A 24,129-nucleotide genomic window follows, 5' to 3' on the forward strand; every position below is an offset into this window, starting at 1 on the left:
ACAAAGGGAATTGTATACGGGGTTGCTTGAATCCTCGACATCGTGGTTCATCCGATGAGATCATCTAGGAGCATGTGGGAGCCAACATGGGTATCCAGATCCTGCTGTTGGTTATTGACCGGAGAGTCGTCTCGGTCATGTCTACATGTCTCCCGAACCCGTAGGGTCTACACACTTAAGGTTCGGTGACGCTAGGGTTGTAGGGATATGTATATGCAGTAACCCGAATGTTGTTCGGAGTCCCGGATGAGATCCCGGACGTCACGAGGAGTTCCGGAATGGTCCGGAGGTAAAGAATTATATATAGGAAGTGCTATTTCAGGCATCGGGACAAGTTTCGGGGTCACCGGTATTGTACCGGGGCCACCGGAAGGGTCCCGGGGGTCCACCGGGTGGGGCCACCTGCCCCGGGGGGCCACCTGGGCTGTAGGGGGTGCGCCTTGGCCTGCATGGGCCAAGGGCACCAGCCCCAAGAGGCCCATGCGCCTAGGGTTCAAGAAGGAAAGAGTCCCAAAGGGGGAAGGCACCTCCTAGGTGCCTTGGGGAGGAGGGATTCCTCCCTTGGCCGCACCCCCCCTAGGAGATTGGATCTCCTAGGGCCGCTCCCCCCCCCCCTTGGACTCCCTATATATAGTGGGGAAGGAGGGCCTCTCATGACACATCTTTGGTGCCTTCCTCTCCCTCTCCAACACATCCTCCTCCTCCATAGTGCTTGGCGAAGCCCTACCGGAGTACTGCAGCTCCATCTACACCATGCCGTCGTGCTGCTGCTGGAGCCATCTTCCTCAACCTCTCCTTCCCCTTGCTGGATCAAGAAGAAGGAGACGTTACACTGACCGTACGTGTGTTGAACGCGGAGGTGCCGTCCATTCGGCGCTAGGATCTCCGGTGATTTGGATCACGTCGAGTACGCCTTCCTCATCCCCGTTCTTTGAACGCTTCCGCGCGTGATCTACAAAGGTATGTAGATGCAATCCAATCACTCATTGCTAGATGAACTCCTAGATGGATCTTGGTGAAACCGTAGGAAAATTTTTGTTTTCTGCAACGTTCCCCAACAGACTATCGCTACCTTTAGTGATAAAGTAAAGCATTACAGCGCGATTGCATTGCATACAATAAAGCGACAACCATATGGCTCCTGCCAGTTGCCGATAACTCGGTTACAAAACATGATCATCTCATACAATAAAATTTAGCATCATGTCTTGACCATATCACATCACAACATGCCCTGCAAAAACAAGTTAGACGTCCTCTACTTTGTTGTTGCAAGTTTTACGTGGCTGCTACGGGCTTAAGCAAGAACCAATCTTACGTACGCATCAAAACCACAACGATAGTTTGTCAAGTTGGTGCTGTTTTAACCTTCGCAAGGACCGGGCGTAGCCACACTCGATTCAACTAAAGTTGGAGAAACTGTCACCCGCAAGTCACCTATGTGCAAAGCACGTCGGGAGAACCGGTCTCGCGTAAGCGTACGCGTAATGTCGGTCCGGGCCGCTTCGTCCAACAATACCGCCGAACCAAAGTATGACATGCTGGTAAGCAGTATGACTTATATCACCCACAACTCACTTGTGTTCTACTCGTGCATATAACATCAACATATAAAACCTAGGCTCGGATGCCACTGTTGGGTTTCGTAGTAATTTCAAAAAAATTCCTACGCACACGCAAGATCATGGTGATGCATAGCAACGAGAGGAGAGTGTGATCTACGTACCCTTTGTAGATCGACAACGGAAGCGTTTGGTTGATGTAGTCGTACGTCTTCACGGCCCGACCGATCAAGCACCGAAACTACGGCACCTCCGAGTTTTAGCACACGTTCAGCTCGATGACGATCCCCGGACTCCGATCCAGCAAAGTGTCGGGGAAGAGTTCCGTCAGCACGACGGCGTAGTGACGATCTTGATGTACTACTGCAGCAGGGCTTCGCCTAAACTCCGCTACAATATTATCGAGGACTATGGTGGCAGGGGGCGCCGCACACGGCTAAGAATAAGATCACGTGGATCAACTTGTGTGTCTCTGGGGTGCCCCTGCCTCCGTATATAAAGGACCAAGAGGGGGAGGCCGGCCGGCCACATATGGCGCGCCAGGAGGAGTCCTACTCCCTCCGGGAGTAGGACTTCTCCCCCAATCCTTGTTGGAATAGGATTCATGAGGTGGAAAAGAGAGAGAGAGAGAAGGAGGAGGGCGCCGGCCCCCTCTCTCCTTGTCCTATTCGGACTAGGGGGGAGGGGCGCGCGGCCCAAGCCCTGGCTGCCTCTCCTCTTCTTCTACTATGGCCCATTAAGGCCCATATAGCTCCCGGGGGATTCCAGTAACCTCCCGGTACTCCGGTAAAATCCCGATTTCACCCGGAACACTTCCGATATCCAAACATAGGCTTCCAATATATCAATCTTTATGTCTCGACCATTTCGAGACTCCTCGTCATGTCCGTGATCACATCCGGGACTCCGAACAAACTTCGGTACATCAAAATGCATAAACTCATAATATAACTGTCATCGTAACCTTAAGCGTGCGGACCCTACGGGTTCGAGAACAATGTAGACATGACCGAGACATGTCTCCGGTCAATAACCAATAGCGGAACCTGGATGCTCATATTGGCTCCTACATATTCTACGAAGATCTTTATCGGTCAGACCGCATAACAACATACGTTGTTCCCTTTGTCATCGGTATGTTACTTGCCCGAGATTCGATCGTCGGTATTCCAAATATCTAGTTCAATCTCGTTACTGGCAAGTCTCTTTACTCGTTCTGTAATACATCATCCCGCAACTAACTCATTAGTTGCAATGCTTGCAAGGCTTAAGTGATGTGCATTACCGAGAGGGCCTAGAGATACCTCTCCAACAATCGGAGTGACAAATCCTAATCTCAAAATACGCCAACCCAACATGTACCTTCGGAGACACCTGTAGAGCTCCTTTATAATCACCCAGTTACGTTATGACGTTTGGTAGCACACAAAGTGTTCCTCCGGCAAATGGGAGTTGCATAATCTCATAGTCATAGGAACATGTATAAGTCATGAAGAAAGCAATAGCAACATACTAAACGATCGGGTGCTAAGCTAGGGGAATGGGTCATGTCAATCAGATCATTCACTTAATGATGTGATCCCGTTAATCAAATGACAACTACTTGTTTATGGTTAGGAAACATAACCATCTTTGATTAACGAGCTAGTCAAGTAGAGGCACACTAGTGACACTTTGTTTGTCTATGTATTCACACATGTATTATGTTTCTGGTTAATACAATTCTAGCATGAATAATAAACATTTATCATGATATAAGGAAATAAATAATAACTTTATTATTGCCTCTAGGGCATATTTCCTTCAATGGAAATATATAAGCGGAAGGGGTACGTCAGAGGGGCCACGAGGGTGGAGGGCGCACCTAGGGAGTGGGCGCGCCCCCTACCTCGTGGCCTCCTCGAAGCTTCCCTTACGTGCACTTCAAGTCTTCTGGGCTTCTTTCCTTCCAAAAATGGGTTCCGTGAAGTTCCGGGTCAATTGAACTCCATTTGGTTTTCCTTTTCTTCGAAACCCTAAAACAAGGTAAAAACAGAAACTGGCACCGGGCTCTAGGTCAATAGGTTAATCCCAAAAATGATACTCTATAAAAGTGTATAATAAAGCCCATAAACATCCAAGATAGTAGATAATATAGCATGGAGCAATCAAAAATTATAGATACGTTGGAGACGTATCATTGTCGCTCTCTAGTTGGTCGATTCCCAGTCTTTTGCTAGCCTTCACTTGTACTAAGCGGGAATACTGCTTGTGCATCCAATCCCATAAACCCCAAAGTTGTTCCATATGAGTCCACCATACCTACCAATATACGATATCTATTTGTCGTTCCAAGTAAATTTGTATGTGCCAAACTCTAAACCTTCAAATAAATATCCTATTTTGTATGCTCGAATAGCTCATGTATCAACTAGGGCTGTCCGTATCTTCCATGTTAGGCAAGTTATTCTCAAGAGGAGTGGACTCCGCTCCTCACTCACGAGAAAATGGCTGGTCACCGGGATGCCCAGTCCCATGCTTTATGCAAACTAAATCAAAATAATTGCAAACAAAACTCCCCTTGAGACTCTTGTTAGTTGGAGGCACTCGTTGTTTCGACCAAGCCATGGATTGATGCTTGTTGGTGGAGGGGGGGTATAAACTTTACCATTCTGTTTGGGAACCGCCTATAATGTGTGTAGCATGGAAGAAATCGCCATCTCTTAGTTGTTATGTTGACAATAAAAGTATATCGCTCAAAATATTATTCACCTCTATTTCAAAACCGAGCTCTAGCACCTCTACAAATCCCTGCTTCCCTCTGCGGAGGGCCTATCTATTTACTTTTATGTTGAGTCATCATCCTCTTATTAAAAAACACCAGTTGGAGAGCACCACTGTCATTTGCATTCATTACTGTTAGTTTACATTGAGTGTGACTTGACTGGATCTCTTTTGTGACACCCTCGATTCAATCATACACGCAAATGTGTACGATCAAGATCAAGGACTCACGGGAAGATATCGCAACACAACTCTAGACACAAATTAAAATAATACAAGCTTTATATTACAAGCCAGGGGCCTCGAAGGCTCGAATACATAAGCTCGAATACACAAGAGTCAGCGGAAGTAACAATATCTGAGTACAGACATAAGTTAGACAAGTTTGCCTTAAAAAGGCTAGCACAAAAGCAACAACGGTCGAAAAGGCAAGGCCTCTTGCCTGGGAGCCTCCTAACTACTCCTGGTCGTCGGCGGCCTCCACGTAGTAGTAGGCATCCTCAGGGTAGTAGTAGTCATCAGTGGCGTCGTCTGGCTCCTGGGATCCGTCATCTGGTCGCAACAATCGGGTATGGGGAAAAAAGAAGTAGCAAAGCAATCGTGAGTACTCATCCAAAGTACTCGCAAGACTTACATCAGATCTAAATTAAGTACGCATCTGTATCAAAGGAATGGATTGTATCTGTGGACTAAACTATTGAATGCCAGAAGGGAAGGGGAGAGCCTAGCCTATCGAAGACTAGCATCTTCTGGAAACCACCATCTTGCAGCAACAGGAGGGAGTAGGGTAGCATAAAGTAAAGTAGTAGAAGTGTTACCAACCTCGGCCAGAGACCCTTTCTCGACTGCCTGCGAGAAAGCAATCCCAGAGCCATACTATCCAGTTATCATCTCATAACCAAGTCTCATCTCCATGTCTCATCTCAAGTATCCTGTTCTAGTTGTATCGATCGGGATACAACTCCAAGTGTCCGTTACCGTAGGACAGGCTATCGATAGATGTTTTCTTCCCTACAGGAGTGCACCAACTTACCCACCACGCTCGATTAACTCCGGCAGGACACACTTTCCTGGGTCATGCCCGGCCTCGGCCAAACAATACGCCGCAACCCGACCTAGGCTTAATAGAGAGGCCAGCACGCCGGACTAAACCTATGCCCCCAGGGGTCATGGGCCATCTCCCCAGAAACTCCTGCACGTTGCGAGGGCGGCCGGTGAGCAGACCTAGCTACCTCCTTCAACAAGGCAGGCGCTTACGCAGTCCAACCCGGCGCGCGCCGCTCAGTCGCTGACGTCTATTAAGCTTCGGCTGATGTATACGACGCAGAACGCCCATACTATGCCCACGTGATGGTTAGTGCTATCAGGCCAGAGGCCCCTCGAATCAAATATCCAAATCATAGTGGATTAGGAACGCGCGGTAACGAGCAGGGACTCACGATCGATGTGACCCCGTCGCCCCATCTCGAGTACTTGCGGCAAGGGCTAAGAATGCCCGGCCACGCCTCGTAAGTATCTCGCGGGCACCTTCCAGGTCAACCCGACTCCACATCACTCGTTATTAAGTTCGCGCGGGTACCCCTCAGGGTCGACCCGTCTTTAGTAACATGGTTCAGTATAAAGTCATAGTAACCATAGTAACTGTGTGTCTAACACTAAAGGGAAAACCTGAGGAATCACCCCCGGTGAATTCCATTCGATGTTGTCATCAAGGTGAACGTAAGAGGATCCACCCTCGAGGTTCACGTTTGATGGGTTGCACGACAGAGCCGTAACGGAAGTGGTTAAGGAGGAAATCACCCTCGATGACCTCGACCGTATAGCTACACTACGGAGATCTCATCGGGAGTGATGTAAGAGGTTCCACCCTCGGCACTCGATGGTAACTCTGCAGAGTCGTACAACTAGGGGGTGATGTGCGGTGTCGGGGCCTGGACGTCGATCACGTTGATCGAGTCATCGAACATAAAGCGAGGCAACTGGAACAAGATGGGGGTCACTGATGGATCACTAACCAACCTATACTAAGCAGTTTAGGATAAGCAGGTAAAGTATGAAAGCGGGTAACAAAACAGGCTATGCATTAGAGTAGGATCATACAGAAAGCAGTAGCAGTTCTAATGCAAGCATGAGAGGGAAAGAAATGGGCGATATCGAAATGCTCAAGGGGGTTTGCTTGCCTGGTTACTCAGACAAGGAGGGGTCGTCGGTGACGTAGTCGATCACAGCGGCATCATCGGTCTCGGGGTCTACCGGAGAGAAGAGGGGGAAGAAACAGTAAATATAAAGCAAACATAGCACCACAAAGCAAAACATGGCAATATGATGTGCCGGGTGTGACCTAACGCGATAGGAGGTGATACCGGCGAAGGGGGGAAACATCCGGGAAAAAATCCCAGGTGTTTTGCATTTTTCGGACAGATGAAACGGAGGAAGAAAGTTGCGTGTTCGCTATGCTAGGGATGCGTGGCGAACGAACGGGCTACATATCCAGATTCGTCTCGTCGTTCTGAGCAACTTTCATGCACAAAGTTTTTCCATCTGAGATACGGTTTATTTTCTATGAATTTTCAAAGTTTTAAAACATTTTCTGAATTTCTAAAATATATCTAAATTCGAATTTAAACAGTGTACTACTTTTTATACACACAGCTAGCCTATTAGAATGACATGTGGGGTCCAGTGGCTGAGTCAGCATACACAGTCAACAAGTCCATAGTCAATGTTTGACTTGGTTAAAGTGTGAATAGTGGCCATGGGGCCTACTTGTCATTGACTACTATTTTAACTAAAAGGGGGGTATTTAGTGTGAGGGACCACCTGTCACAAACACATTAGGCTATTTAACATAAAAAGTAGCAGCCCTAAACTAATCTAATTAGTACTAACTAATCTGGATAGGGCCGGCCTCATACCCAGAATACACGCACGCACACCACACAACACACTCGGCCATGGCTATGGCCATGGCCTGTAGCAGCAGCAACCGGCTGTAGAAGTACCTAGCAGCAGCAGTGCAATGCAGCAGTAGTTAGTGGGAGCAGGGCAGCACGACAGCAAGTAGTAGCGGCAGTAGTCGAGCAGCAACGGCAGCGCAGCAGCAGCAAGAAGTAGCAGGGCGAGCGCGGGTGCCGCGAGCGGCGCGGGCGCTCGGCCAGGGTGCGGCGGGTGCTCGCACGCACGTGCGAACGGACACAGCCAGGGGCGAACGAGGGCGCGGGCTGCAGCAGGCATGCGACAGCGGGCACGGGCGTACACAGGCGGCAGGGGCATGCGGGTGCGTGCGCGGACGCGATGCTTCGGCCATGGCGGCCTCAACGAGCACAGGCAACATACGGCAACGGATCGACGGGGCAAAACAGGGGAATCAAGGGAGGAGCTCACAGTGAGCACGAAGGCGAGGTCGGGGAGGCCGGAGGTGGACCGGAGCGGCGGCAATCGACGCCGGACGCCGGCGATGTACGCGTTGAAGACGAGGTCGATGGCGAGTGTACGGGCCTTCCTTGCTCGATTCAGTGCTCGGGGTAGACGAAGTAGACAACGACGGTTCTCCTGGACCTCTTGGCGCGACGAGGGGAGGCCGGTGGCCGCGGGATCGACGAGAGGCGGCGACGGCGTCTCGGGCGCGTGTTGTGGAGAGGAGAGCGAGCGAGGGGAAGTGGAAAAGCAGCTAGGGTTTGTCCACGACATTGGGGACGGCCTCCTTATCCTCTCCAAGGCGCTCTGTAGCGCCAGGCGTCGGCAATCCGGCCGTGGTGGCCGTGGATGGCCGCCACGCCATGGCCTCTGCCTATCTCCTGCGAGAGGAGGAAAGGCCGTTTAGCTGGGCTGGGCCTGGAACAGTGATCGCTAGGCCTAGTGCAGAGGAGATTTACTCTAATTCTTATTTTTCTTATACTGTTCCTTTATTCCCTCTCAGTTTGGCAATTTAATTAAATAACAAATGATTTTAGTTGAACTTGATATTTATCATATAAATACTACACAATGTTTTCAGCTAGCACAACAAGACTTAATTTATTTTGAATATTTTAAATATTTATTTAATTTAAAAGGCTTAATTTAATGCTAGTGGTCCACTAAAATAATTCTCAGGGGCAATCTGGGCATCCAATGGAGTTGATTTTATTTTTACCAATGCTTGGAGATTTTAGATCATATCATACACATTTTTGTTTTACTGTTTGAAGAAGTAATAAATTGACTTTCAAATTTAAATTTGAATTTGACTTTGATTTTTATCGAAAGGCGGTTTGGCTTAGGAAAATATGGTGACAAGGCATCATTAGCAGAGTTTACTATAGCTTTAATTATCCGGGCGTTACATCTTTTATCATGAATTACAATGTCTAGTCAGTCTTTGATCTTTAAAGGTGCTCTGCATTTATGTTTTGCGGTCTCAGAAAGGGCTAGCGAGATACCATCTTGTTATATCATATTATAATTTTTTTGAGAAAGTGTTGTCATCCGAGATTTATTATTATTGCTCGCTACTTGATTATGCCATTGATATGAGTAAACATGAGACCTAAGAGTTATTGTGAATATGGTTAGTTCATAATCTTTCGTGAAAACTTGAATGCTGGTTTTACATATTTACAACAACAAGAGCACACAAAGTTTGTAAAAGTTTTTCTTTATCACTTTCAGTTTGTCAACTGAATTGCTTGAGGACAAGCAAAGGTTTAAGCTTGGGGAGTTGATACGTCTCCGTCGTATCTACTTTTCCAAACACTTTTGCCCTTGTTTTGGACTCTAACTTGCATGATTTGAATGAAACTAATCCGGACTGACGCTGTTTTTAGCAGAATTGTCATGGTGTTATTTATGTACAGAAACAAAAATTCTTGGAATGACCTGAAACTCCACGGAGTGTATTTTTGGAAATAATAAAAAATACTGGCAAAAGATCAAGGCCAGGGGGCCCACACCCTAGCCACGAGGGTGGGGGGCGCGCCCCCTACCTCGTGGGCCCCCTGGAGCTCCTCCGACCTCAACTCCAACTCTATATATTTGCTTTCAGTGAGAAAAAATAAAAGAGAAGGATTCATCGCGTTTTATGATACGGAGCCGCCGCCAAGCCCTAAAACCTCTCGGGAGGGCTGATCTGGAGTCCGTTCGGGGCTCCGGAGAGGGGAATCTGTCGCCGTCGTCATCATCAACCATCCTCCATCACCAATTTCATGATGCTCACCGCCGTGCGTGAGTAATTCCATCGTAGGTTTGCTGGATGGTGATGGGTTGGATGAGATTTATCATGTAATCGAGTTAGTTTTGTTAGGGTTTGATCCCTAGTATCCTCTATGTTCTGAGATTGATGTTGCTATGACTTTGCTATGCTTAATGCTTGTCACTAGGGCCCGAGTGCCATGATTTCAGATCTGAACCTATTATATTTTCATCAATATATGAGAGTTCTTGATCCTATCTTGCAAGTCTACAGTCACCTAATATGTGTTATGATCCGGCAACTCCGAAGTGACAATAATCGGGACCACTCACGGTGATGACCGTAGTTTGAGGAGTTCATGTATTCATCATGTGCTAATGCTTTGGTCCGGTACTCTATTAAAAGGAGGCCTTAATATCCCTTAGTTTCCGTTAGGACCCCGCTGCCACGGGAGGGTAGGACAAAAGATGTCATGCAAGTTCTTTTCCATAAGCACATATGACTATATTTGGAATACGTACATGCCTACATTACATTGATGAATTGGAGCTAGTTCTGTGTCACCCGATGTTATGACTGTTACATGATGAACCGCATCAGGCATAATTCTATATCACCGATCCATTGCCTACGAGCTTTCCATATATTGTTCTTCGCTTATTTACTTTTCCGTTGCTATTGCTATCATCACTACAAAATACCAAAAACATTACTTTTGCTATCATTACCTTTTGCTACCGTTACCAGTACTATCATATTACTTTGCTACTAAACACTTTGCTGCAGATATTAAGTTTCCAGGTGTGATTGAATTGACAACTCAACTGCTAATACTTGAGAATATTCTTTGGCTCCCCTTGTGTCGAATCAATAAATTTGGGTTGAATACTCTACCCTCGAAAACTGTTGTGATCCCCTATACTTGTGGGTTATCACCTTATTGTTCTTTTCCTTCAGAACTGGCTTCAAACAATTTGTATGCCTCTTTATCAACTTCAACATGAACTTCCGGTGGAGTGTCGTAGGGCTGCACCCGAGTTTCCAAGCAAGTGACCTGATAGTAGACCTCTTGTTAAGTGGGATGCTAGGTATTTGATCTAGATTAATGTCCTTTGGCTTTCTTCCATAGTTCTTTTTTCTCTGACTTGAAACATCCACCTCCAGACCTTTCATTGCTTTCTTCCAAACTCTTTGTACATTACATACACCCACTCCAAAAAAACTTGCAATCTTTTTCTTGCCATCTCTTTCAAATTTGCCCCCTCTACTCATGCACAGTGTGTGCATTGCAACATAAGCAGCATGCTTTTGCTTGTCGTCGAGGCTATCCCTTTTTTTAACTGATTTCTCAACACCTGCACGAAGAAATACAACAACGGAAAAATGATCAAATGATCAAAGGAAAAATAGTCAAATGAACATAAGCATTCAAATGATGATATGATCATATCATCAAATGATCAAATGATGATATGATCATATCATCAAACTGTATTCTGTAATTTAACTGATTTTTTTCTTCCACCATTAACTGAAAAATTCTGAAATGCCATTGTAGCTGTACCTGCATGTTGTACTCCTGCATCTTCATCCATTTGTACCCCTACATCTTCATCCATTTGTACTCCTGCATCATCATCACCCATTTCATCTTCTGCATCTTCTGCAGGTGGAGTGCAGTTGAGGTCTGGGACAACCATCTTCTGCTGCTTTCAGGTACTGCTGTTGTAATCTGAATTGTACTCCAACAGTAATTTGATAGTATTCCTACATCAGTAGATTCAGATTTTGTCAAATGGTTAGATCAAATTATTGGCTAGTTGAACCAAATGCTCATCAAATTGTTTATGTTTGCAGTTCATTCCTCTCTTTGCTACGTGGTCATTGTTTCAGGACAGATCAAGGTACAGCTTGCATTGCATTCAAGCAAGTTTGCTGTAGATTATCAGTTCAAGATGTTTTGTCAAGTCTTATTACAATAATAAAATCTCTTAGCAATGATATAAAAACACTCAAATCTCTCCCAGCCAACAGAAGTTTTGTCAGGTCTTATTACAGTACTACTCCAGTCATGAACCTGTTTTTGTTGTGTGTGTGTTCTCAGATTTTTTTACTCCAGTCTATTTTCAATAGTTTTCTCTCATGATCCTCTAATGAGAAAAAGAACATGTGTAATCCAGATGACAACATTTTCAGTCTATGATTTTTATTTAAAGTAAATCAACAGAATGGCAGAGGTTCTTCCAGAATTTTCAAAATCAATGATGCACGGTCAACAGTTAATACAGTTTGGTCTGCTACTCATGTTGTCTGAAATGCTACAGTTTAATTATTTGCTACTCCTATTGTCTGAAATGCTACAGTTTAATGATTTGCTACTCCTATTGTCTGAATGCCAGTCTCAGCTCGAGGTGAGCATGCTGGCCCTTACCCTAACTCTGCTAGTCTTCTCGGTTTATCAATCCAAAACTTATTCATTATCATCTGTCCCTGAACAATTCTCAGCTTTTGTTTTGCTATGGGGATGTGGTGGTCTTGTGTCTGATCTCTTTGCCTAGTCACAAGTCGCCACACATTGAGGTTAATACTGTACAGAGGGTAATCTGGAATCGAACAATCAAATGTTTTGCAACTCAGTACATAAACTAGTGTTACTTATGTGCCTCCTGAATTCATTTTCATGTTGTTGAACACATCACTTAAGCCATAGGGTTGGATGCGGATGACAATACGCCATAGGTGATTCTGACGTAGCGTGTTCTAATTGAAGTTTAACATATTGATGTACTCCTGAAATGCTACAGTCAACAGTTAATTCAGTTAACTTGTTCAAATTATTTGTTGAATTATTGGCAGCAAACATTTCTTGAATCAAATGTTGGCACTTCTAAATTACTCTTGACTACTCTTGAATCAGTACATCTCTTAAATCACTTGAGTATTGTTTATGCTTGCAGTTCGTTTCCAGCGACAGCAGAGAGATGTACTCCAGCAGAGGATCAAATGATCAGAGAGAGATGAACCTGGGCACCAGCCGAACCCAGCAGCAGCTCCTGGACGTGGGAGAGGAGGAGCACCTGCGCCTGGATGCAGTGGCCGGAGGTGGGTACGGAGGTGGAGATGGAGGAACAGCCTGTGCTCGCCTCCACCTGGGCGCAGGTCACGAGGAGCCCCTGTGTGGGCGGCAGCAGAGCACCAGCTCTACTCCAGCGGCGGCAGCGCCTGGGAAGGGGGCGGAGGTGGAGATGGAGGGCGGAGGTGGACATGGAGGTGGAGGGTGGAGGTGGAGGGCGAAAGCGGAGGTGGAGGCGGAGGTGGAAGTCGATCGATCGGGATTCAAATTTTGAAGGGATCACCAACACCGCCACACTAGACATCGATGTCATGTGTATACCTGAAAAACTTTCCTGCTGCACACGTTCAACACCGCCACCAAAACGGCAGGACAACTGACCCGCGATCAATTTGCCACTTCCCAGACCAGGCGCGTCCTCCCCACCCCCGACGGCTCACGCGCCGCCGCCGCCGCCGCCGCCGCCGCTCCTCCTCCTCCACATCCACCTACCCGCAACCGCCAGGTGTCCAGCTTCCGCCTCCACCTCCGCAACTCCTTCTCTCCCACCCCGCCCATGTGACCATGTTCCGCATGCGCCTCCGCAACTCCTCCACCATGCCCATGTCCCGCATCGGCCTCCTCCTCCGCCGCCTCTCCTCCTCCTCCTCCTCCTCCTACTTCTCCACCTCCACCTCGCCACCCTCACGGTCACGGTCATGGTCTCCCCGCGACGCCTTTGCCGCGGCCACGGAGCGCGTCCGTGCCGGGACGCTCAGCCCGGAGGACGCACACCACCTGTTTGACCAATTGCTACGGCAGGACACTCCGGTCCACGAGCGCTCCCTGGGCGGCTTCCTTGCCGCCCTCGCCCGTGCGCCAGACTCGGCTGCCTGCAGAGATGGCCCCGCCCTCGCCATCGCCCTCTTCAACCGCGTATGCCGAGAAGAAGCAGGCAGGCCGGTGGTGCCGCCCACAGTCTACACCTACGCCATCCTGATGAACTGCTGCTGCCGCGTGCGTCGTCCGGACCTAGGGCTTGCCTTATTTGGCCGCCTCCTAAGGACAGGCCTCAAACAAATGAGATCGTCGCCAGCACCGTCCTCAAGTGCCTCTGCTGCGCAAAACGGACAGATGAAGCAGTAAACGTGCTGATTCATAGGATGTCCGACCTCGGCTGTGTGCCAAATGAGTTCTCATACAAAACAGTTCTGAAGAGCCTGTGTGAAGATAGCAGGAGCCAGCGAGCGCTCGATCTGCTCCGGGTGATGGCAAAAGGAGATGGCTGCTCCCCCTGCGTGGTGTCATACAGCACTGTCATCTATGGCTTCTTTAAGGAAGGAAAAGTAGGCAAGGCATGCAATCTATTTCATGAAATGACGCAGCAAGGCGTTGTGTCTGATGTGGTGACATATAACTCAATTATCGATGCACTGTGCAAGGCCAGAGCTATGGACAAGGCTGAGCTATTCCTTCGGCAGATGGTTGATGATGATATTCGACCGAATGGAGTGACATATAATGCAATGATCCATGGATATTCCACTTTGGGCCAGTGGAAAAAGGCGACTCAAATGTTTAGAGAAATGACAAGCCGCGGTCTTGTACCAGATACTGTCACTTGGAACTCATGCATGGCCTCCCTCTGCAAGCATGGAAGAAGCAGAGAAGCTGCAGAACTTCTTTATTCCATGGCTGCGAAGGGCCACAAGCCTAATGTCGTATCCTACTCTACTTTGCTTCATGGGTATGCAAACGAAGGGTGCTTTGCTGATATGGTTAATCTCTTTAATTCAATGGTAGGCAAAGGTATTGTACCGGACCACCATGTTTTCAACATATTCATTAATGCATATGCTAAGTGTGGGATGATGGATGAAGTTATGCATATGTTGACTGAAATGCGGGAACAAGGAATGAGTCCGGATGTGTGCACCTATGCAACCATAATAGCTGCACTTTGCAGAATGGGTAGGCTGGCTGATGCTGTGGACAATTTTAATCAGATGATTGGGAAGGGAGTACAGCCAAGCAAAGTTGTTTATCGCTCCTTAATTCAGGGATTCTGTACACACGGTGATTTGGTGAAAGCGAAGGAGTTCATTTTTGAAATGACGGACAAATGTATTTGTCGTCCTACCATTGTCTTCTTCAATTCAATAATGCATAGTCTGTGCAACGAAGGAAGGGTCATAGATGCGCACCATATCTTTGACTTGGTTATAGACATTGGTGAGAGACCTGATCTCATTGCATTTAATACTCTGATTGATGGATATTGCTTAGTCGGCAACATGGAGAAAGCACTCGGTGTACTTGATTCCATGGTATCAGCTGGCATTGAGCCTACTGTTGTTACATATAGCTCACTTATTAGTGGGTATTGTAAGAGTGGAAGGCTCGATGATGGTGTTATTCTATTCAGAGAAATGGAGCATAAGAGAGTTAAACCTGACACTGTTGCATATAACATCATACTGGATGGGTTATTTCATGCTGGGGCAACAATTGCTGCAAAGAAGTTGTTCAATGAGATGATTGAAAGTGGAACAGCAGTGAGCATTTCCACATACAGGATAGTTCTTGGAGGATTTTGTAGGAATAATTGCACCGATGAAGCGATCGTCTTGTTCCAGAAATTAGGTGCAATGAATGTGAAGTTCGATATTGCAATACTCAATACCATGATTAATGCAATGTACAAGGTTCAGAGAAGAGAAGAAGCTAACGATTTGTTTGCTTCATTACCAGCCTGTGGGCTCGTACCTAATGCCTCTACTTACGGAGTAGTAATACAGAATCTTCTGAAAGAAGGATCGTTGGAAGAAGCTGACAATATGTTTTCATCAATGGAGAAGAGTGGTTGTGCTCCCAGCTCTCGTCTTATAAATTATATCATCAGAACGTTGTTGGAAAAGGGGGAGATAGTCAATGCAGCAAATTATATGTCTAAAGTTGATGGGAAGATCATCTCTTTTGAAGCTTCGACCACTTCGTTGTTGTTGTCTCTCTTTTCGGAGAAAGGCAAATATCAGGAACAATTACAATTGCTCCCTGCGAAATACCAATTCTTTGGTGGAGTCATTTGATGCGCTGGACTTGGTAGATAAGTTTTGGCATGGTTCGGAGCTCCCTTTTAACCATGTCAACATGTGTTCTCTTCCATCCACTCGCCAAGACCGGTCTGGGTGATAATGCCGTGTGCCATGGTGTTCTGCTCTGATGTGTGGCTACTGGGCGTGTATGCTATGGTCATTTTGTTCCGTCTTCATGCTGTCTCCTTGTGCAAGGGTTGTCTGGTGTGTGGTGCTTTTGCTAATGGTAAAAATATTGTGGGTGTTCGGGGTCATATGATGGTGGATCTTGTCCCAGAGTTTATCGAGTTCTTCCTCATGGTGTACTCTGGTCTCACTGCACCCTGATGTGCTTGATGGTATTGTTTGGAACCCAGCTGCGGCCTGCGGATGGTTTCCATTCGGCTAAATTGGTGTATGATGTGCAGTTCCAAGGTGTTATGCCATCGCATAATATACCTTTGTTTCTCAATCATTTGTCTTGGGATTTGAATGTGGCTGTGTCAGATTCATGACTTGTTAGAGTGAAGCAATTGGGCTCAGCTCACAGGAGCATGGGGGAGGTCTGTACTATTCCTGAAATGCTGTGAGATCTGGAGTGAGTGTAACATGAGGATGTTGGAATTGAAAAGCATCCTGATCTACAGGTAGATGATGATAATTTTGGGAGGAGGCAAGTCTTTGGCGCCTAGCTGGAGCGAAGTTCTACCGAGGGTAGTCAGGGCTCCAGCACCACCTCTTGTGACGGAGGAAAGTGAATCAAACCATTTCCTTGTAGAGAACTTGCAGATGATACCTCCTGATTTATATGGAACTTCTTGACCTAAAGAACCTCTACTTTAGACGGCAATATAAGCTCTGCAATGTTGAAAGTAAAATATGCATAGGGAGAGAAGTGGAGGTTGGAGGCAGGTCTCTTGTATGTGCAACCAGGTAAATTTCTTGTCCGGTGCTTGTACCGCTTTTAAAATGTGAAGTAAAATCATCGCTGGACGATATCTTGGGGTGTTGATATATCAGTGGTTTAATGAATAATTAATCAAACACATCAAGCAGGATAACAATAACAACAACAACAACAACAACAACAAAGCCTTTAGTCCCAAACAAGTTGGGGTAGGCTAGAGGTGAAACCCATAAGATCTCGCAACCAACTCATGGCTCTGGCACATGGATAGCAAGCTTCACGCATCCCTGTCCATAGCTAGCTCTTTGGTGATACTCCAATCCTTCAGGTCTCTCTTAACGGACTCTTCCCATGTCAAATTCGGTCTACCCCGCCCTCTCTTGACATTCTCCGCACGCTTTAGCCGTCCACTATGCACCGGAGCTTCTGGAGGCCTGCGCTGAATATGCCCAAACCATCTCAGACGATGTTGGACAAGCTTCTCTTCAATTGGTGCTACCCCAACTCTATCTCGTATATCATCATTCCGGACTCGATCCTTCCTCGTGTGGCCACACATCCATCTCAACATACGCATCTCTGCCACACCTAACTGTTGAACATGTCGCCTTTTAGTTGGCCAACACTCAGCGCCATACAACATTGCGGGTCGGACCGCCGTCCTGTAGAACTTGCCTTTTAGCTTTTGTGGCACTCTCTTGTCACAGAGAATGCCAGAAGCTTGGCGCCACTTCATCCATCCGGTTTTGATTCAATGGTTCACATCTTCATCAATACCCCCATCCTCCTGCAGCATTGACCCCAAATACCGAAAGGTGTCCTTCTGAGGTACCACCTGGCCATCAAGGCTAACCTCCTCCTCACACCTAGTAGTACTGAAACCGCACATCATGTACTCGGTTTTAGTTCTACTAAGCCTAAACCCTTTCGATTCCAAGGTTTGTCATCAAGCAGGATGAACTAAGGAATTTACTATGCAGCTAGTTTTTGTGTATTATACTCAGCTTATATTGTAGAAACAAGTCATGATATCAAGTATTACTCTCATTTTAGTTATGATAAATGCCCAACTTGTTGTGAAATCAATTGTCGTCCTTCCTTCTATATGCACAATGCTGGTTTTGTTTTGTACTCCCTCTGTAAACTAATATAAGAGTGTTTAGATAACTAAAGTAGTGATCTAAACGCTCTTATATTAGTTTACAGAGGGAGTATCTTTTTTCGTTGTTGGAGTTTACTGGTGCTATAATGATACTCACTTCTTTGGTATATTCAGCCTGTTTCAGAACGATGCATGGCATGATCTTCCAGCAAACTTGCCAGATCCCAATCCCATAGATACTGCCAAGCCAGCCTGAGGGTGTACAGACTGGCTCGTTCTTCTCATCGCGGCCAGTTTTACTGAAGACCGTACTTTTTGGTGATCTCATGGATACCGCCGACCCAGCCTGGGGGTCTACAGCCTCTGACTTGCTCACTCGTCTCATTGTGGTCAGTGTTACTGAAGATCCTACCTAGTGGTGTTCATTGACTACATTATAACCACTGTTAGTTATACACCACACACTGTTCGCATTGGAGTTCCCTGACATCCCCTGATGCACCCATGAGATATCCCTTCTTTATTTCGAAAATTTGAGGTCTTCTTCCTTGCGCTCACCGAGTAATGGCTTTGGTTCTGCGTGACATGCAGGGCCACCTCGCCCACCACGTCCATCAGGGAATGGGGAGGGAATGCGAGGACTACCGCGCGCACATCAACAGAGGGCACGGCAGGGAAGAAGGACTTGTTGGTGCAGGTGCAGCGGGGCGACGGGAAGTGGCTATCCATCAGGGAGCCACCGCTGAGAAGGATGCAGCCAGCCTATGATGTATTGACGCGGCTGAAGTGCAGCACCAAGTCTTTTGCCGGTGCTGTTGTCATCTCTCTGTCTGTATTTTGTACAGTATTATGCAAAAAAGGAAGAACAGAAAGGATAGAGTGGTATACATGTTTGGAATTTGTTTCAAGCTTTTTTGGATGGTTGTAGATCAGATGTGCTAGCTAGGCACGTCATTTAGCTTGGTTTGAAACTCTAGACAGATTAATTCGTGCTAATAAGATTGAGGTTTGGTTCATGAGCGTATGATAAAAGGTTTTTAATGGGAAATTATAATCAAATTTATGACCAAAGGAGTTGGTGACTTTGTGCTTTCTCTGTGTACGGATTACCCTACATGAGCCCTCTGTTTCTCTGTCCCTGTAATAACTGTCAGTTTGCGAAACTATACAAAACCTAAGGTAGGTATAGTTAACCAAGTGGCATTGCAAAACTTCCAGATACTCCTGTTGTGCAGATTTTGTTTGGCTAGTGTGGCGCAATTGATACTCCTGTTGTGCAGATTTTGTTTGGCTAGTGTGGCGCAATTGCCAGTTCAAACCTTCTCATCATGCTCAAATATTGTAAGCATGATTCCTACTTTTTCCTGGGACACACATGACTCTGAATAAACAGTGAAGTAAAACAAACACTCCACACTATATACATACATCCTCCATCCCAAAGCTTCAATCTGTATGTTTTTCTCCAGTTTGTTTCTTTTTTTCCTCATCTTCCATTCTCTGATTATACATTTTCCAACACTGGACCACAAGAGTCTAGGCAGGACATTAGGAGAAGGTATTTCAGTCATTTATATGGTCAGAAACTCGGAGGGGCCAAAATGAGCCAACAGAAATTGTTTGAGGATATATTTTGAATACTGCTAAGACCAACTCTGAGCTCTCGGAAATACGTAATAAAAAAAGTACAATGTGAATAAGATGTGAAATAGTACTACCATGACGTCAAAAGAACAATGTGATTTCTCACAAAAAAAAGAACAATGCAATGATAAATGCCAGTACCACAATGCTAGAAGCCCAAATTACAAATATCACTGACAGGATTATCACATGTTTCTTCGGAAAGAGAACAGGAATATGTGAGGAGGCAGGGATTATAGAAGGTTGTACTATATCTGAATAATGTAGTATTGAGCTAGAAATGCAGAAAGAAAGAAAAGAAAAGCAATCAACTCATGCATTCGATTCGACTATCGTCCAAGTTGCACCTGTGTCGCAGCCATCTGATCTCCTCTTGGCCGAAGCTACCTCCCTCCCGCTTGAGCTTCGACCAAACCTCACGACCCATGGGAACCTTATATACATGGTGAGCCTTGATGAATTCTGTTTCCGAGGAAGCTAGGACCGTGCTTAGAGTAAGTTGGGGTGCAGCCAGCCCCCTTTCTAGCAGCCAACTGTACATCAGCATCTTAAGTTTGCTTTTGTGCACAGTGAACTCTGGGTACCGTGGGAACGCAGGGAGAGCACTCAGGGGATAACCCGCCACATGCACAAGGAAGGATATCTTATAAGCAAGGGCGTCCGTCTTCTGATTCAGAATCCGAGGAGCAACCTTCACCATGTGGGCTACATGTTTTGGGTCTAACCCTTTCTCCACTAGTTTGTTGTACCGATCTTGCAGTTTTGTGCCTTTTCCACGGATAGCTTTGAGTGCCTTCTCCATATCTTCCGAGCCTTCGACAAATCCTATGCGTCTTAAGAATTCTCTCTTCTCCTTGACACAGGGTTCAGGTTTACATCTCGGCAGTCTGCTGACCTTCGAGCCAATCGTATAATTCATCGACTGACATGGTTCCTCCATTATGATCTTTCGCAGCCGCGCCTTGCCCACATTGAGTTGCGCAAGAATGGTGCTCGTGGCTTTCATGGGGGCAGCACCGAACATCCATCCGTGAGAATCCAAAATCTTCTTCACATCACAATAGCTTATGCCAATGTCATGTAAGAAACATGATCCCTTCGATATGTTCCAACCGACATCCACGCTGTCAACATTGGGGTGGTTCAGAAAAAGATCAAGTAGCTCCCTTTTTCCAGATCCGACCATTTGCATGGTGTCAACTGTGGAGTGTAGCTCCCCACCAGACTGTTCCAACAACAAATGTGGATTTTTCCTCACCACTTTACCAATGTCATCCTTGGTGAACTCCAGATCGCTCAAGGACTGAAGGGCTTGTACCATTTTTGGCCAATTATAGGACACCCTTTCAGATAAGAACTGGCCGATCCAGTCTCGCTGAATCCCAATGTCGTCCAGCCACAGCAAGAACGTCTTCAGTTCCACGGCCGGGTCATGAACCAACACGGTCGGAGTAGAGATCACTAGTTTGATCACACTGGCCTTACTGAAGCCTAGACCCTCAAGGGCCTCGAGCTTAGATGCAAGAACGCCCTGGCCAAGACTAAACACCTCGGTAGCATTCCAGTATATCCTTCCAATCTTGCGGTGTGCGATGCCGTAACTGCATAGTGCATGGTAGCTCTCGAGCAGCATCTCGGCATCCGCGAGGAATGTGAGGTCCTGCGGCAAGAGGTAATCGCACTCGCTTGGCCTGAGGCCAATGCTCTCAAAGAAGGGCCTGAACTCGTTGACAGGGCGGCGGTGGAACAATCGCACCAGCGCCCTGCTGACCCTCTTCTTCACTTTTGACCTCAGCCTCGCCTCGTCTTCACCCTGATCGGCAGCCTTCGTCACCGCCTTGTTCACCTTCACCTCATCCAGCAGCTCGCCGAGGAAGACAGGCGAGCGCTCGCTGATATGCTTGGCGTCAGTGAAGCACAAGCCGCGCGTGGCATGGAGGTAGTCCCTGAAAGTTGTCTGTGCGGCGCGGAACATCCATCTGTTCAGCATCTCTTGCCTGACCTCGTCTGGATCCCCATCCTCCTCCCCGCCGTGGCTGGGACTGGGAGCGGTCGAATCTCCGAATGATGAGGCGGATCGAGCCGACCCAGCTGGACGAGCACGATGGATTTTGGGCACACCACCTTGGAACTCCGGACCGGAGGGCTGCCCATGCCCACCCCATCAGTGCTGGAGCTTGAAAGAAATCTTTGGAGGGGCGAAGCTGTAAAAAAAACGAAATCATACAAATACAACAAGTTAGATATTGCAAATATCAAGAAACTTAGATAATTATATCGATCTTCTTCACATTAGCTTACAAAATCTATTACTAATCAGTACAGAATTCGGTTCACTACAACTGAGCTCTTCATTTTTTTGCACCCCTAAAGTCCTATTTAACCACGGGCAGAATTCGGTTCGCTGTAAAGGGCATTTTCTATTTCAGTACAAAATCCATGACCAGATGACCTAATTAGAATTCTCCTCAACTAAGGTGATTTTTTTTCTTTCGTGGAATCAAAATATTTGAACTTTCCACAATTTCCATAGGGGAGAGATTGAGATAGATCCAGCGAGGGCAGTCTGCTCACCGGCTCACTGAGGCACCGCGCGGCGTCGACGTTGTCTGGTGTTGTTCGCGGCGGAGGCAGGAGCCGAAGAGCGGATGTTCCGGCGAGTCCAATCCGGCCGGCCACCAGCCGGCGGTCGCCCCCCACGGCGGCAAGCCACAGCGGCCAACAGGCCGGACGCCGGCGCCCCACCCCCACGCTCAGGGGTCTGCCGTCGCAACTCGCAGGTCAAAGAAGATTGAGTTGGTTGCTGGCTCACTGGGCTGGATTCGTTCCTCCCCAAAGAGGAGGACTAGGACTAGTAGTTGATAAATGGGCCTTCTAGGTTGTGGGCTGTGTGTACATAGGTTGTGGGTTGTGGGCTGTATGTACATAGGGGCCTTTCTCATTTAGGCTGGGGAGGCGACGGCCCAGGTCCCCCCCCCCCCCCCCAAGCTCCTCTTTGGGGCTAACTTGGGATGGCAGCGGCCACCAGTGGCTGCAGAAGGAGCTGACTCCTAGCGGCGGGTAACGGAGTAGGGTCATGAGGTGGTAGAAGGTGGCTGATCGACCACGGAGTGCGGATCACGCGATGCCGGCACGCGGGCGCGCTGTAGGAGGAGAGGCCTGCATGACGACAGAGACTAGAGAAAATTTCTTTTTTGTTATTATTACAGGGACCGGAGAAAATCTCGAACTGAGGTGTGATGTGAGGAGATGGACAACCCTATTCGGGCGGGTAGGTCCCTACTTTTTTTTAGGGAAAATAGCTAGACTTTACTACTCAATAGTCAAGGTTACAGGAATAATGTTCGGATCATGGGGATGACCCAACCAAGTATGCCGATCTTGATCTAAAGAAAGCGAATGCCTAGTTAAGTTATGTAGAATTGTTATTTCTACTTTCAAAACAAAAGGTACATCCAATAAAAGATTTCATCCAATCTCTAATCTCACTAATAACCATTCTGTGAATTGCGAGTGATCCCTTCTAGATGTCCTTTTGGTTTTTTTCGCCTAGTTGTCTCTATTTCGATTGCATTCTATGTCAATAGGTTGACCGCCGGCTTGCAATCATACGCGACGCACAAGTGTTGAATACCAAGGTCAGTGGCCAGTGCTAGCGCCTCGCGGCAAGCTGTTGCTTCAAGTGACGCCGGATCAGTTAATCCCCTAATGACCAGAGAGGATAATCCCATATAAATTCCTTTCTCATCTCGACATACCACAGTTGCAGTTCCCAAGTTTCCATTAATTGATACTCCTGCATCCACATTGAATTTGAAATGTCCGGGTGGTGGAGGGATCCATCTCTTGTTGCCAACTGTTACCCTGGCTGACACCCTTACTGACTCTGGTTCCTTCAGTTTTTCAAGATCAACAATGACAAAAAGATAGGTTTACATCAAGCTTTGACCCTCATGCAACAATTTTCGTCTGGCTGTCCAGATTGCCCACAATGTCACCACTAATAGAATGAAACTCTCATGAGATAGAACATCGATTATTGAGAACATCCAGTTCTGGTCATTTGGTTCTCTGGTCACTTATTAGACCGAGCGTGTACCCATCCGCTGCCACTACTTATATTTGGACCGGACTGTTAGCACTTTCCAGTTTTTTTCTTTTGTTGTTTCTACTTTTTTTCATTTTAGTTCTTTACTTTCTTTTTTCATTTTCTTTCTTTCCTTTTTCATTTTCTTCTCTTTTTCATTTTTCTTTCATTTATAAATTCGCTAACATTTTTGAAAAACTTGAACATTTTTTGAATTTGCAACTATTTCTTACAAATTCACAAACATTTCTGAAATTGTGAATAGTTTTTTTGAAACCCGTGAACATGATGTTTTGAATCGGTGAACTTTTTTTAATTGACGACATTTTTTGGAAATTGGGAGAACAATGTTTGAAATTCATGAACATTTTTTGTTTTGATGAACATTTTTTGAATCAGGGAACATTGTTTGAATGGATGAACTTTTTTGTAATTCATGAACTATTTTGAATTTTGTTAAAAAATCAAAATTATTGAATATTCTCTGAATTTGCGAACATTTTTTCAGTTTGACAGACAATTTTTGAATCGACGAACATTTTTTTGGAAATCATGAACGTTTTTTGATTACCTGAACTTTTGATTTCAAAAGCATGAATAAAAATTTTCAAAATTCAATATTCAAAGCGTGAACATTTTATGATTTCTTGAAAAAAAATCAAAATTCAATATTCTTTTAAATTTTGAAACTTTTTAATCCCGAAAAAAATCAAAAACAGAAAAAAAAACAGCGCCCGCACGTGGGCCGGCCCAAAAGGCGTGCATGTT

The 24,129-nt window shown here is 46.3% G+C and overlaps 1 protein-coding gene and 2 pseudogenes across 3 annotated transcripts; 1 reads left to right on the forward strand and 2 right to left on the reverse strand.

Moving 5' to 3' along the window:
• Positions 1 to 3,242: 3,242 nt before the first annotated feature.
• LOC123090128 (uncharacterized) lies at positions 3,243 to 8,093 on the reverse strand. 3 transcript variants are annotated; one of them, XM_044511587.1, is made up of 2 exons: positions 7,710 to 8,093; positions 3,243 to 3,600 (listed from the first exon to the last, which is right to left on the reverse strand). In XM_044511587.1, exons 1-2 carry the CDS (start codon positions 8,013 to 8,015, stop codon positions 3,475 to 3,477), a joined length of 432 nt encoding a protein of 143 aa, XP_044367522.1. In that variant the 5' UTR covers positions 8,016 to 8,093; the 3' UTR covers positions 3,243 to 3,474. The 3 variants fall into 3 exon arrangements, with proteins under 3 accessions (XP_044367522.1, XP_044367567.1, XP_044367597.1); XM_044511632.1 differs by lacking the exon at positions 3,243 to 3,600 and adding an exon at positions 4,747 to 4,877 and having other exon boundaries at positions 7,710 to 8,090; XM_044511662.1 differs by lacking the exon at positions 3,243 to 3,600 and adding an exon at positions 6,211 to 6,574 and having other exon boundaries at positions 7,710 to 8,084.
• Positions 8,094 to 12,933: 4,840 nt separating this feature from the next.
• On the forward strand, positions 12,934 to 18,693 carry LOC123189298 (protein Rf1, mitochondrial-like; annotated as a pseudogene).
• Positions 18,694 to 19,387: 694 nt separating this feature from the next.
• LOC123189322 (transcription termination factor MTEF18, mitochondrial-like) lies at positions 19,388 to 21,473 on the reverse strand (annotated as a pseudogene).
• Between the last annotated feature and the right edge of the window lie 2,656 nt (positions 21,474 to 24,129).

This window comes from Triticum aestivum, chromosome 1A, assembly GCF_018294505.1.
Source record: "Triticum aestivum cultivar Chinese Spring chromosome 1A, IWGSC CS RefSeq v2.1, whole genome shotgun sequence".
Classification (NCBI taxonomy): Eukaryota; Viridiplantae; Streptophyta; class Magnoliopsida; order Poales; family Poaceae; genus Triticum; species Triticum aestivum.